The sequence below is a fragment of the Gadus macrocephalus genome, chromosome 21, assembly GCF_031168955.1.
Source record: "Gadus macrocephalus chromosome 21, ASM3116895v1".
Taxonomy (NCBI): domain Eukaryota; kingdom Metazoa; phylum Chordata; class Actinopteri; order Gadiformes; family Gadidae; genus Gadus; species Gadus macrocephalus.
In genome coordinates this window covers 2,419,360-2,434,925 of record NC_082402.1, presented here as the reverse complement: position 1 = coordinate 2,434,925, position 15,566 = coordinate 2,419,360, and the positions used below count along the sequence as shown (strand labels likewise).

At 53.0% G+C, this 15,566-nt stretch overlaps 1 protein-coding gene across 2 annotated transcripts in view; it reads left to right on the top strand.

Moving 5' to 3' along the window:
- The first annotated feature begins 3,632 nt into the window (after positions 1-3,632).
- The window catches only part of map3k7 (mitogen-activated protein kinase kinase kinase 7), a 23,626-nt gene continuing 11,692 nt past the window's right edge, over positions 3,633-15,566 (top strand). Inside the window, exons 1-10 of one of the 2 annotated variants that reach the window (XM_060042356.1) lie at positions 3,633-3,895; positions 5,012-5,126; positions 5,908-6,018; positions 6,131-6,196; positions 6,369-6,414; positions 6,925-7,063; positions 9,240-9,364; positions 11,238-11,366; positions 14,592-14,722; positions 14,840-14,921. In XM_060042356.1, the coding sequence (XP_059898339.1) occupies positions 5,061-5,126; positions 5,908-6,018; positions 6,131-6,196; positions 6,369-6,414; positions 6,925-7,063; positions 9,240-9,364; positions 11,238-11,366; positions 14,592-14,722; positions 14,840-14,921 (895 nt within the window). In that variant the 5' untranslated portion in view covers positions 3,633-3,895; positions 5,012-5,060. The remainder of the gene's footprint in view (positions 3,896-5,011; positions 5,127-5,907; positions 6,019-6,130; positions 6,197-6,368; positions 6,415-6,924; positions 7,064-9,239; positions 9,365-11,237; positions 11,367-14,591; positions 14,723-14,839; positions 14,922-15,566) is intronic. The other variant, XM_060042357.1, reaches the window with a different exon arrangement.

Below are 15,566 nucleotides of genomic sequence, written 5' to 3'. Positions count from 1 at the left end.
GTTCAGAATCGCGTCATCTATTACGTAATATTCCAAAAACACGCCTCTAGATATAAAAATGTTCTCTGAATTAGTTTCTCATTAGAAAAAGGGAAATATTGTGCTGCAGGTTTTATTACCTAATTAAATATGATTAATCACAATATGGAAAATGAATGAACGCATGGCAGCAGCCCTCCTATTTCTCTATACACAAGCACTAACGTACGCACACACGCACGCACACGCATTTCCGTGCATGCACACATACCCACAGAACAGTATATACACATTCACACATAGACGCACACTCACAACAGGAAACAGACACACACAGAACAGACAATAGACGCACACACACACGCACACATAGAACAGAAATAGACACAAACACACACACACACACACACACACAGAAAAGAAAATAGACACACACACACAGAACAGAAAATAGAGACAAACACACACACAGAACAGAAAATAGAAACACACGCACTGTACTGACAATAGACACATGCACTGCAGAACAGACAATAGACACACACACACACACGCACACACATACATATACACAAATAAATCCGCACACAGCCTGGCTCTCAGTGGAGGAGCGTATGAAAGCAGAAAGCGGTTCAAGTGAAAGGTCAGCTGGCTCGGAGGCGGAGCCCCGTAGAGCCGGTGTGAGTCGGGGTCTCATCACGGGGACCGCGGGGGGGGCCGGGATGGGGTACCTCCATCCTACGGTCGGGTAAAGGTCAGGGTCTGGAGGGGCGGGCCGGGCCGGGCCCCCATCCCGCCGGCAGCCCCCCGTCCCTGGGGAGAGGAGCGGCCTGGGGTGCCTTGCCGTCCGGAGAACCAACACGTGGTCCTCACAGACCCCCCAGCGGAGATCCGCTCCCCATCTCTGCCATTCAGACGTTTTGTTTGTTTGTTTTATAATCCTCCATTTTTTTCTTCTAACGTTACGGCTAATCATTTTGCGGTGGTGTTTTTGTTTTTGTGTTTTCGATCCTTTTGTCTTCAGTTGTATAATTGTTCTCTTCTCTAATACAACATCTTTATGACTGCTACAACATCATTGACCTAGTTGCTTAATAGTTCTTAGTGTGTGCACACGCACTGTTTTCCCTCTCGCTGTGGGGTCGTGGGGAGGGCAGGTTACCTGGGAGACTGCGTCGGACTGCTCATCCCCGGCAGCGGAGCTTTTCTCCTCTTTAAAGGAATCCCTCGTTTATGGTAACCGGTTTCTTCTGGATCTGAGCCGTGTTTCCTCTGGAAGCGCCGTCGCTGCAGACTTCACAGCAGCCTTTAAGTGTTGTGTTATCATGTCTCTCTCTCCTTTATGTGTTGTGTTGTGATGTCTCTCTCTACTTAGTGTTGTGTAATCATGTCTCTCTTTCCTTTATATGTTGTGTTATCATGTCTCTCTCTCCTTTATGTTTTGTGTTATCATGTCTCTCTCTTTTATGTGTTGTTATCATGTCTCTCTCTCCTTTATGTGTTGTGTAATCATGTCTCTCTTTCCTTTATATGTTGTGTTATCATGTCTCTCTCTCCTTTATGTGTTGTGTTATCATGTCTCTCTCCTTTATGTGTTGTGTTATCATGTCTCTCTCCTTTGTGTTGTGTTACGGTCTCTCGCTCCTTTATGTGTTGTGTTATCATGTCTCTCTCTCCTTTATGTGTTGTTACCATGTCTCTCTCTCCTGTATGTGTTGTGTTACGATCTCTCTCTCCTTTATGTGTTGTTACCAATGTCTCTCTCTCCTTTTTATGTTGAGTTACGATGTCTCTCTTTGCGCTTTACTTTTAGCTGCTTGGCTAGTGCTAGCTCATGCTAATTAGCCTGTGGGGTTGGTGTTTCACCTGATGCATCTCGTCTGTCACATAAAGTCAGCGTAAGTGAACGGGGCATTTAGGTAAAGTTAAAATGATTTAACAGCCCTTGTGCAAGGCGGGTCCCCGCGGAGGGGGCCCCTGTGGTGGGCCCCCTCCCCCCCACGATGGTGGGGGCCCCACTTTACTCCGCCGGCGCCGTGACTTGCTCCACTTGCGGACAAAATGTTTGGAATGAATTTGCAAACAACTGCGTTTTTCTCCTTCCTCTTCGCCACTCTAATTAAAGAAGGTAAGTCGTATCGGGGACAGGGATATTCATAACGCTAACCTGAGGCGCCTGGCACTTAGCGCCCTAAACACAAGACAAATGTTCGTCAGCTGCACCGGCGCCCCGCCATCCATCAACTGACTTATTGGAGGAAACGGTTCTTTCCAGCACAAGAGAAAGCTGATGCTGACATAAGGGTATTAATGAATCAATGCATTGTAATTGTGAGAAATATCTCCCTATAGAGGTGCCCGGCAGTTGAAATGTCCTGAAATATTCCGCTGCCGTTATATAAGCGGAGCGCGTTGGCAGCGGCCCCGTTCGGGCCAGGGACCGCCGGTCTCTGATGCAACAGCGGCCCCAAGCGGTGAGGGGGACGTGTAGCACCCACACCGCGTAAACGACCCGTGTCTTATTTGACACACACTATATATGGTTGAGACCTAATGGACAGAGTATATTATTAACACTAATATTATTATAAAATGCTGGTAGTCAAACTCTTTAAAATCCCTTATATTTGGACTGCAGAAATGTACTTCATTTACAGTAGGTCTAAAGTATTGTGCCTATAGAAATATATATATTTCTATACTAATTGGCTCCATGGAGTCACGCAGAACAAATGCGCTGTTTGCAGAGCCAGCATTGCTCTGAACAAATGCGCTGTACAGGGGGCAGGCTGCACAGAAGAGAGGTCGGGTTAGACTTTATCATTATGAAGCCTGAGCAAACACCAACCTCGTTCAGTCTGCCCTGACGTCCCACGGCAGCCCCCCCCCCCCCCCCCCCCCCCCCCCCCCCCACACACACACACACACAAGCACGAGGGAGGCTGATCACCTCTGGAATGAGCGATTAGGATCATTATTATTTCAGGGGAGAAAGATGCTATTAGGAAGCTCTGTTCAATATGGCAGCCGACGAGTCGGGGTCATTAGCGTTTGGTAAAAGTCCCGTAGGGGACTTTATTATTGTTAGGAGGAAATATAATTAGCATTCATCAAGCAGTGTTGATATAACATCACCCTCGCTAAGTAATGTAAGCATTAAATTAATGTCGGTTACCTGCTGACAAAACCGTCAGCAAAATGAACCTGAAAATTGAATTCCACTCAGTGTGTGTCCATGTTGCTGGAAAACATCGTTTTATTACATTTTTGTTTAGACTAAATTATACTTGGGGAGAGTTGTTTGTGTGTGTAAAGACTATTTATATGCATGTCAAGCAGGTGTGTGCGTGTGTATGTTTGCGGTGAGTAGGTAGGGCCACCAATCTTCTCATAAATACACAGCTTTCTACTGGTATAATCTACCAATGCAGTTCTTCTTACTGATACATGTTGCATATTATGTTTTGTATATTTGTGAACAATGGGAAGGGACCGTCTTTTTGTACAGTGGAATAGTAAGTAATAGTCATAGTATTTATTCGTTTATATTGATTAAGGTATAACTATAAGCATTATTATCGATATGGTAAGGATATGGTTCTCCCACGTCAGAGGAACCCGCCTGAGGGGCGGAACGGAGAGGCTCTGAAAAGGGGGACAGGAGAGCAGGTAGCACATACTTCCGGCTGGAGCTGCGGCTTCGGAGAATAAAAACACAAGCTAATATGCTAACTAGCGAGCTTAAGTTGCCAGAAAGTTCTGTCAGTCCGTCACACGGTTAGGGAAGACATCCCGGGGGATGGACAGTCTGTCTCCAGACTTAACTTAACTTATCTTAACTGTGATAGTCGGACCTTTGACCGGATGTTCGACTGATGAAACTCATTAATCTCTGCTAGCTCCCGTTAGCATCAAGGTACGAGGTTCTGATCTCCTCTGGTGTCCAGCGGGCCTCTGTCTGTCTGGTTCTGGGGTTCATTACACGTCAGGGACGCCTGTCGTGGTCCGTTCATACGCCCCCCTGACGTTATGGACGTTAAACACCGCGGAGTCTTGATGCTAGCGCTAAACTGGTTAGCAACCTGAGTGGATCTGGGTTGGAATGTTAGCATGGGAGCTAGGCTAACTTGGGCTAGCTGCAGTCAGCTGTTGAGTTTGACAGCTCCCGACATAAGGTCGTGATGAATGATGCTACTTCAGAACATCGTTTATTCAGGAGTTAAACTTTATTGACAGGAGATTGTAGTTCTGATGTTATATGTTAATATAGTGTTATCTAACCGTCTTAAGATGTGCCTTGCCTTCTATGTGTTCTACAACCTGTCCTGTTTGACTCTTGGCTGATTGGTCTCTGAACATCTGGTCTGATGGGTTACTGAACATCCGGTCTGATGGGTTTCTGAACATCTGGTTTGATGGGTCTCTGAACATCTCGTCTGATCGGTTTCTGAACATTTGTCACTGAACAGCTGATTGTAGCTAGCCTATGTTAGCCTTGCTCCCATGATAACATACTAACTCGGATCCACTTGGGTTGCTAACCTGTTTAGCGTTAGCAATAGGACCCCCCCCCCCCCCCTTTTTTCAGAGCCTCAATATACCGAATCTGGACTGATGTATCTCTGAACATCTGGACTGATGTGTCTCTGAACATCTGGACTGATGTGTCTCTGAACATCTGGACTGATGTGTCTCTGAACATCTGGACTGATGTGTCTCTGAACATCTGGACTGATGTGTCTCTGAACATCTGGTCTGATGTGTCTCTGGACTGATGTGTCTCTGAACATCTGGTCTGATGTGTCTCTGAATATCTGGACTGATGTGTCTCTGAACATCTGGATTGATGTGTCCTTTTGGTCTGATGGGTCTCTCTGGTCTGATGTGTTCCTCTGGTCTGATGTGTCTCTGGTTCGATGTGTTCCTCTGGTCTGATGTGTATCTCTGGTCTGATGTGTATCTCTGGTCTGATGTAGTTCTGAACATCTGTTCTGACGTGTTCCTCTGGTCTGATGGTTCTTCTGGTCTCCAGTGAGGGACCAGCTGGCGTGGGCCGGTGACGTCACTGCCCAGCCGTCGACATGCTCGAGACGCCCCCAGGATACCCGTTTGAAGAGATCGATTATGTCGACATTGAAGTGGAGGAGGTGTGTCTTTTACTTTGTGTTATCCTCTAGAATCAACAGTTTCACGGCCGTTTGCCGACAAGTCTTCTGACAGCAGGCGTCTCAGAAGGAGATCAGTCACTGACCGAACTGTAGGGATATTAAATATAGAAATGAAATGTACACGCCCCCAAATGGAAGTATAAAGTGTAATGGCATGCCCACCTACGTTCGCATGGCCTTCGTTAAGAAGATTCTGTACATCATAATCAATTTAGAAACGTCTGAGTCGCGATTAATTGATTTTTAATCGTAATTTGAATTTATGGTTTAGGACGATAGAAAAAAAATCGATCATTGAAAAAAATTAAAGTGAGTGTGCAGAGTTTGCCTGAAGTCTTTGGCAACCAAATTATGCTCATGTTTATCATTGTTATTCTTAAAATGAAAAAAAAAAAATAATAATCAAAATATATATATATATATTTGTCATTTATAGAAATAAATAACGATTAAAATCGATAATAGGGTTTGGTTTGAAAAAATCAGATTTTATATTTTAGGCCAAATCGTCCAGCCCTAAATGTCCCTCAGGCTGTCTGTCTGTCCCAACTGTCCCTCAGGCTGTCTGTCTGTCCTAACTGTCCCTCAGGCTGTCTGTCTGTCTGTCTGTCCCTCAGGCTGTCTGTCTGTCCTAACTGTCCCTCAGGCTGTCTGTCTGTCTGTCCCTCAGGCTGTCTGTCTGTCTGTCCCTCAGGCTGTCTGTCTGTCCTAAATGTCCCTCAGGCTATCTGTCTGTCCTAACTTTCCCTCTCGCTGTCAGGTGGTCGGCAGAGGAGCGTTTGGCGTGGTGTGCAAAGCCAAGTGGAAGGGCAAAGACGTGGCCATTAAGACCATCGAGAGCGAGTCGGAGCGGAAGGCCTTCATCGTTGAGGTAGGGTCCCGGGACCGCGCCTCTCGGCGGTCCTCATTGGCTGATGGCGTCTGAAGTGCTCCTCTTGACAACGCCTTAACCTGGACCCCCGCTGTGTCCCCTGTCCCCTCAGCTGCGGCAGCTCTCCCGAGTGAATCACCCCAACATCGTCAAGTTGTACGGTTCTTGCAATTCTCCGGTAAGTGTGTGTGGGCGGCACTGAACCACCGAGGCAATCGGTTGCTAAGAGGAGTATTTTATTTTTTAATGAAACAATGTGTCCTTGATGAGCTAATTCAGTCGATGGCTTTAATGGCTTCTCATTGAAGAGAAGACTTGCTTTATTAACTTCCCTGAATGGCTCCTGCCAGGTATGTCTGGTGATGGAGTACGCAGAGGGCGGGTCCTTGTACAACGGTGAGTGCTCATTGGTTGACATTTTTAAACCACAGATCTGTCGTTTGTTTTTTCAAAATTTGAAATGCCAAACATTTCTTCTCTTTTGTTGAACATTCAAGCCTTTGATGCACGTCTATGTGATCATTGATGCCATTTATTTTAGGTATTGACAAAATCAAATATTGCTATTTTTTTTTTTACAAATGCATTCATGTCCATAACTGGACAGAGTTTTGTTCATGTAGTTAGAAATGACCGGCCTGCAATTGATGAAAAATAATATTTTGTATATGCAAAAAATATTCTAAACTAGGATTCCCATTCCATTAAAAGATGAATTTTCCTGAACAACTGGGGTGGAGTTTTATTGAGTTAATTGTGGTTAGAGTTGAAAAAGTTCCAAGAGAAACGGCATCCCTTGTAGCATGAAACAAGTGCTCCTAATGTGTCAGAGATCGGTCACCGGTCTAAAAGTCGCTGTGGCCGCCTGTGCTCTCGTTGACGCCCTGCTCTCCCTCGGGTCCTCAGTGCTGCACGGCGCGGAGCCCCTCCCCTTCTACACGGCGTCCCACGCCATGAGCTGGTGCTTCCAGTGCTCCCAGGGCGTGGCCTACCTGCACGGCATGAAGCCCAAGGCCCTCATCCACCGAGACCTCAAGCCCCCCAAGTACGTACCTGGCCCCCCTTTATACCTGCTCCCCGCTTTACCTGCTCCCTCCTCCACCCTTTACCTGCTCCACCCTTTACCTGCTTCCTCCTCCACCCGTTACCTCCTCCACCCGTTACCTCCTCCACCCGTTACCTCCTCCACCCGTTACCTCCACCACCCGTTACCTGCTCCACCTTTACCTGCTCCTCCCTTTACCTGTTCCCTCCACCCTTTACCTCCTCCACCCGTTACCTCCTCCACCCGTTACCTCCTCCACCCGTTACCTCCACCACCCGTTACCTGCTCCACCCGTTACCTGCTCCACCCTTTACCTGCTCCACCCTTTACCTCCTCCACCCTTTACCTCCTCCACCCTTTACCTCCTCCACCCGTTACCTCCTCCACCCGTTACCTCCTCCACCCGTTACCTCCTCCACCCTTTACCTGCTCCACCCTTTACCTGCTTCCTCCTCCACCCGTTACCTGCTCCACCCTTTACCTGCTCCCTCCTCCCTTTACCTGCTCCCTCCTCCCCCCTTTACCTGCTCCACCTTTACCTGCTCCACCTTTACCTGCTCCACCTTTACCTGCTCCACCTTTACCTGCTCCACCCTTTACCTGCTCCACCTTTACCTGCTCCCTCTTCCCCCTTTACCTGCTCCACCCTTTACCTGCTCCTCCCTTTACCTGTTCCCTCCACCCTTTACCTGCTCCTCCCTTTACCTCCTCCACCCTTTACCTGCTCCCTCCTCCTCCCTTTACCTGCTCCACCTTTACCTGCTCCTCCCTTTACCTGCTGCCATGTCCATTACTCCGTAACCGGCTCCACCCTTTACCTGCTCCACCTTACACCGAGACCTGACCACCACCTGTACCGCCTCCCTCAACACATCGTCTTCAACTCCCCCCCCACCCCCCCCCCCCACCCTAACCCCCACTGCATCATGTTCACAGTCATGTCCAGCCACCCACACATCCTCATTTAATTAGCCCCCGCTGCTAGCCTAGCGGGGCGCGTTACAGGGCTCATCATGGGCAGGAATCGGCCTGACTCCTCCATTCATGTGTGTGTGTGTGTGTGTGTGTGTGTGTGTGTGTGTGTGTGTGTGTGTGTTCCATGGTCCGCAGCCCATCCGGGCCTCCTAAAGCGACTGGACCGCGGTCACCTTAAGGCTACCATTAGCAGCAAAGTTAGCACCTCTTCTTTTAAAGTGTTTCTGTCCACTTGCACTTTTAATGCTATTTCTCATCAGTTTTATCATCTTCATGTTCTTTGTTAACGTTCTCCGAGTTCCATTTCTTCTGCCCTTGGCGTTGAAGTAGGCCTCGTTCATAGATGGTTTGACTGATGGACTGGTCTGGTGTTCAGGTAGACTAGCGCCCCCTGCAGACCGTATCGTCAGCTGGCCTCTGGAGTCCGGCTGAACGAGGCCTCAGTGAACCCACAGGGATTCACATTCAGGGCGTTTAGCAGACGCTCTTATCCAGAGCCACTTATAATAAATACATTTGTCAGAAAGTGAAACTACAATGTAACTCTGTCGGTACGGTGAGGATGTTCATAGAACCAAGTGCCAAGCTCTAACAATCTCTAGGTTAACCCATTCCCCGTATACAACACGGAGAGGACAAGACGCTGCACAACTAAGTACAACACGCAATAAGTGCGTACATTAAGTGGCAGGACGTACATCCTCCAGTGCGTAGGAGGGGGTGGCTCTGCGGGTCCAGGTGACCCCCTCACAGGGCAGTCCTAGATGGGACCTCCTCACAGGGCAGTCCTAGATGGGACCTCCTCACAGGGCAGTCCTAGATGGGACCTCCTCACAGGGTGGTCCTAGATGGGACCTCCTCACGGGGCGGTCCTAGATGGGACCTCCTCACGGGGCGGTCCTAGATGGGACCTCCTCACAGGGTGGTCCTAGATGGGACCTCCTCACGGGGCGGTCCTAGATGGGACCTCCTCACGGGGCGGTCCTAGATGGGACCTCCTCACGGGGCGGTCCTAGATGGGACCTCCTCACGGGGCGGTCCTAGATGGGACCTCCTCACCGGGCGGTCCTAGAGGGGACCTCCTCACGGGGCGGTCCTAGAGGGGACCTCCTCACGGGGCGGTCCTAGAGGGGACCTCCTCACGGGGCAGTCTGGACTCCTGGTGGCGGCTGGAGGTACTGACGTCTCCCCTGCTCCTCAGTCTGCTGCTGGTGGCCGGCGGCACGGTGCTGAAGATCTGTGACTTCGGGACGGCCTGCGACATCCAGACCCACATGACCAACAACAAGGGCAGCGCCGCCTGGATGGCCCCCGAGGTGTTCGAAGGTGAGCACAGCGCCCCCTATGGGGGGCCCTCCGGGTGATGTTTCTGTTCTCATTTGATTGAACCTTTTATTTATTCAGGGGAGGGCCCTCTTTTTCAAGGACGGCCAGATTACAACACGCATACAAATGCACAATAGATACAACGGTCAAACAACCACAACAACATTTCAATACGTATAAACGTATTGCAAGCTAGCGTAGCACAGTGTAGCGTAGCACCGTGTAGCGTAGCGGCGGCGGCGGCGCCCGTGGCTTTATTTCCTCAGAGACGGGGCTAATGCGGTTAGCGGCGGTCCAACCGAGACGTGTTCCTCGTGCTACGAGGGCGGGCGGGGAGGTAGCATCCACTAGCACGTTGTAATTATCTTGTTTTAGACGGGAGCTACACGACTCCCCTGCAATTAAACCCCCCCCTCCCCCATGGACTCCCCCGCAGCTCCTCTGTAGCACGCTGAAATGCGATCAAATGGCCCCAGTGCAGCCGATCTAAAATAGTGCGCTAATGTGCACTTTAAATTCTGCAATAACAGCCGTAATTACGGGACCGGGGTGAGATTACTCCCTCTTTCTCTCTTTATATTGGCTCTCTCCCTGGAGCGGCCATAACCACATTAAGACCTCCTCCTGGATGCCCCTCCGTCCTCACAACACACAGACCACTGTTATTCCTCAGACCCCCCACCATCTCCCCCCTCACCACCACTCCCCTCATCTCCCCCGCACCACCATCTACCCCCTCACCACCACCCTCAGCCTCTCTGTGTCTCCACCCTCAGCCTCTCTGTGTCTCCACCCTCAGCCTCTCTCTGTGTCTCCACCCTCAGCCTCTCTCTGTGTCTCCACCCTCAGCCTCTCTCTGTCTCCACCCTGAGCCTCTCTCTGTCTCCAGCCTGAGCCTCTCTGTCTCCACCCTGAGCCTCTCTCTGTGTCTCCACCCTGAGCCTCTCTCTGTGTCTCCAGCCTGAGCCTCTCTCTGTGTCTCCACCCTGAGCCTCTCTCTGTGTCTCCGCCCTGAGCCTCTCTCTGTGTCTCCGCCCTGAGCCTCTCTCTGTGTCTCCGCCCTGAGCCTCTCTCTGTGTCTCCGCCCTGAGCCTCTCTCTGTGTCTCCGCCCTGAGCCTCTCTCTGTGTCTCCGCCCTGAGCCTCTCTCTGTGTCTCCGCCCTGAGCCTCTCTCTGTGTCTCCGCCCTGAGCCTCTCTCTGTGTCTCCGCCCTGAGCCTCTCTCTGTGTCTCCGCCCTGAGCCTCTCTCTGTGTCTCCGCCCTGAGCCTCTCTCTGTGTCTCCGCCCTGAGCCTCTCTCTGTGTCTCCGCCCTGAGCCTCTCTCTGTGTCTCCGCCCTGAGCCTCTCTCTGTGTCTCCGCCCTGAGCCTCTCTCTGTGTCTCCGCCCTGAGCCTCTCTCTGTGTCTCCGCCCTGAGCCTCTCTCTGTGTCTCCGCCCTGAGCCTCTCTCTGTGTCTCCGCCCTGAGCCTCTCTCTGTGTCTCCGCCCTGAGCCTCTCTCTGTGTCTCCGCCCTGAGCCTCTCTCTGTGTCTCCACCCTGAGTCTGCCTCTCTCTGTGTCTCCACCCTGAGTCTGCCTCTCTCTGTGTCTCCACCCTGAGCCTGCCTCTCTCTGTGTCTCCACCCTGAGCCTCTCTCTCTCTGTGTCTCCACCCTGAGCCTCTCTCTCTCTGTGTCTCCACCCTGAGCCTCTCTCTCTCTGTGTCTCCACCCTGAGCCTCTCTCTCTCTGTGTCTCCACCCTCAGCCTCTCTCTGTGTCTCCACCCTCAGCCTCTCTCCCTGTCTCCACCCTCAGCCTCTCTCCCTGTCTCCACCCTCAGCCTCTCTCCCTGTCTCCACCCTCAGCCTCTCTCTGTGTGTGCCTCTGTCCTCAGGCAGTAACTACAGTGAGAAGTGTGACGTGTTCAGCTGGGGCATTATCCTGTGGGAGGTCATCACGCGCAAGAAGCCCTTCGACGAGATCGGAGGACCGGCCTTCAGGATCATGTGGGCCGTCCACAACGGTGAGGCCCGCCACCGCATGCTGACCCGGGACCGGGACCCGGACCCGGACCCGGACACGGACCCGGGAAGAGACCCGGGGCTGGGAGACGGACCCGGGGCTGGGAGACTGACCCGGGACCTGGGAGACTGACCCGGGACCTGGGAGACTGACCCGGGACCTGGGAGACTGACCCGGGGGCTGGGAGACTGACCGGGGGTCCTGGGTCACATGGTCGCTCAGACTTGTTAAGGCAGTGGGAACCGTTTCCATTGGTGAAGGTTTAGCCTAGCACCTCTCTCACTGTGTGAATGCAGTGTAAGCGGTGCAAGGCCAAACTTCACCAATGGATATGGAGTTTCCATTGGTTGACGGAGGGCGTGTCTGATGTATAGGGGAAGCGATCTGATTGGCCGATGGATCCGTCGCTGCCGACTGAACGGATTGACCCACAATGCACCCCGGACTGCACTGCAGGGAACGGTTGGCCGGTTGAACGCTGATTGGCTGTTACGTGACACATGTCACTCAGTGGCCACGCTGTTGTTCGCTGATTGGCTGTCATCACACGAATGTCTCGAGTGAATTTGTCGCGCTACAAATCCTTGTGAACGTGCTCGCCTGTGCAGGGTGAAAGTGTGGCGCGACAAGTTTTGTCGCCGGTTTTCTCTGGCGAATAATTCGGCCGATTCGCATCTCTACGCTTTGTATGGGATCGTGTCGCCCCTTCGCGTTTGGTGTGAACGCACCTTTAGAATTACGATGAAAGGTTTTATAAACAAATCCACTTGACCTTCAGTATGTTTCCAAAGACTTAATCTTTCCCTGTGGGTGTAGCTTACTCTGCGTCTGCGCCTCATACAAAGATGGATAGCATCACGCTAAAGGAGATGCTAGCAGTCCCCGGAGAGCTAGGGTTTTGCTTCCCGGCTAAAGATGTCCTTCTGAATCATTACCTACACCTGGTAGCTGGTTCTTTAGCATATTGGCAATTAGCAAGACGGTGCCTTTATGCTGAATGTGCCCCTAGGGAGCAGTAAAGAGGCTGTGTACACGCACAGCCATTAGGGACGCCAGCATCGCCTTCTGCTGCCTTCTCCCGCCTTAACGGGCCGAGGAGCCACCCCCCCCCCCTTCTTTGGTAGAGAGCCGTTCTGTCTGTCTGATCCCAGGAACACCCCCTGGGGATAGATAGTGCTCAGCCCCTGGGGATAGATAGTGCTCAGCCCCTGGGGATAGATAGTGCTCAGCCCCTGGGGATAGATAGTGCTCAGCCCCTGGGGATAGATAGTGCTCAGCCCCTGGGGATAGATAGTGCTCAGCCCCTGGGGATAGATAGTGCTCAGCCCCTGTGTCCCAGTTAGTTTTGGATTAGTTTTAGAAAGTCCTCAGAGCAGGTGGCGTGAGTCTTGTTCAGGAGGACTACAGGAACGTCTAACCCCCTGAAGGGAACGTCTAACCCCCTGAAGGAACGTCTAACCCCCTGAAGGGAACGTCAAACCCAAGTAGGAACCTCTAACCCTGGTTTGGAAGATTGCTAACCCCCTGAAGGAACGTCTAACCCCCTGAAGGAACGTCTAACCCCCTGAAGGAACGTCTAACCCCCTGAAGGAACGTCTAACCCCCTGAAGGAACGTCTAACCCCCTGAAGGAACGTCTAACCCCCTGAAGGAACGTCTAACCCCCTGAAGGAACGTCTAACCCCCTGAAGGAACGTCTAACCCCCTGAAGGACCGTCTAACCCCCTGAAGGAGAGTCTAACCCCCTGAAGGAACGTCTAACCCCCTGAAGGACCGTCGAACCCCCTGAAGGAACGTCGAACCCCCCCGAAGGAACGTCGAACCCCCCGAAAGAACGTCTAACCCCCTGAAGGAACGTCTAACCCCCTGAGGGAGAGTCTAACCCCCGGTGTAGGAGCCTCTAACCCCCGGTGTAGGAGCGTCTAACCCCCGGTGTAGGAGCGTCTAACCCCCGGTGTAGGAGCGTCTAACCCCCGGTGTAGGAGCGTCTAACCCCCGGTGCAGGAGCGTCTAACCCCCGGTGTAGGAGCGTCTAACCCCCGGTGTAGGAGCCTCTAACCCCCGGTGTAGGAGCGTCTAACCCCCGGTGTAGGAATGTCTAACCCCCGGTGTAGGAATGTCTAACCCCCGGTGTAGGAGCGTCTAACCCCTGGTGTAGGAGCGTCTAACCCCCGGTGTAGGAGCGTCTAACCCCAGTATAGGAGCGTCTAACCCCCGGTGTAGGAGCGTCTAACCCCCGGTGTAGGAGCGTCTAACCCCCGGTGTAGGAGCGTCTAACCCCCGGTGTAGGAGCGTCTAACCCCCGGTGTAGGAGCGTCTAACCCCCGGTGCAGGAGCGTCTAACCCCCGGTGTAGGAGCGTCTAACCCCCGGTGCAGGAGCGTCTAACCCCCGGTGCAGGAGCGTCTAACCCCCGGTGCAGGAGCGTCTAACCCCCGGTGCAGGAGCGTCTAACCCCCGGTGTAGGAGCGTCTAACCCCCGGTGTAGGAGCGTCTAACCCCCGGTGTAGGAGCGTCTAACCCCCGGTGTAGGAGCGTCTAACCCCCGGTGTAGGAGCGTCTAACCCCCGGTGTAGGAGCGTCTAACCCCCGGTGTAGGAGCGTCTAACCCCCGGTGTAGGAGCGTCTAACCCCCGGTATAGGAGCGTCTAACCCCCGGTGTAGGAGCGTCTAACCCCCGGTGTAGGAGCGTCTAACCCCCGGTGTAGGAGCGTCTACCCCCGGTATAGGAGCGTCTAACCCCCGGTGTAGGAGCGTCTAACCCCCGGTGTAGGAGCGTCTAACCCCCGGTATAGGAGCGTCTAACCCCCGGTGTAGGAGCATCTAACCCCCGGTGTAGGAGCATCTAACCCCCGGTGTAGGAGCGTCTAACCCCCGGTGTAGGAGCGTCTAACCCCCGGTGTAGGAGCGTCTAACCCCCGGTGTAGGAGCGTCTAACCCCCGGTGTAGGAGCGTCTAACCCCCGGTGTAGGAGCGTCTAACCCCCGGTGTAGGAGCGTCTAACCCCCGGTGTAGGAGCGTCTAACCCCCGGTGTAGGAGCGTCTAACCCCCGGTGTAGGAGCGTCTAACCCCCGGTGTAGGAGCGTCTAACCCCCGGTGTAGGAGCGTCTAACCCCCGGTGTAGGAGCGTCTAACCCCCGGTGTAGGAGCGTCTAACCCCCGGTGTAGGAGCGTCTAACCCCCGGTGTAGGAGCGTCTAACCCCCGGTGTCCCCCTCCTGGCCCCAGGCACGCGGCCGCCTCTCATCAAGAACCTGCCCAAGCCCATCGAGAGCCTGATGACGCGCTGCTGGTCCAAGGACCCCACCCAGAGGCCCTCCATGGAGGAGATCGTCAAGATCATGACCCACCTCATGAGGGTACCAACGCACGCACGCACATGCACACGCACGCACGTGCACGTTAAGCGGTGGTGATTCATTGGCGGTATTCCCGGGGGGAGCAGGAGTGACTTGTTTGTTGTGACCCGTTGGCAGTACTTCCCCGGGTCAGAGGAGGCGCTGCAGTACCCCTACCAGTACTCAGACGACGGGCAGAGCAACTCTGCCACCAGCACAGGTACCAGCACCGTCACACACTGGTACAACACCACCCAGCACTACCAACACCACCACCACACAACACGGGTACCAGCACCGTCACACACTGGTACAACACCACCTAACGCTACCAACACCACCACCACCACCTCACAACACGGGTACCAGCACCGTCACACACACTGGTACAACACCACCCAGCACTACCAACACCACCACCACCACCACCTCACAACACTGGTACCAGCACCGTCACACACACTGGTACAACACCACCCAGCACTACCAACACCACCACCACCACCTCACAACACGGGTACCAGCACCGTCACACACTGGTACAACACCACCCAGCACTACCAACACCACCACCACCACCTCACTGGTACCAGCACCGTCACACACTGGTACCAACACCACCCAGCACCACCAACACCACCACCTCACAACACTGGTACCAGCACCGTCACACACTGGTACAACACCACCCAGCACTACCAACACCACCACCACCACCTCACAACACGGGTACCAGCACCGTCACACACACTGGTACAACACCACCCAGCACTACCAACACCACCACCACCACCACCTCACAACACGGGTACCAGCACCGTCACACACTGGTACAACACCACCCAGCACTACCAACACCACCACC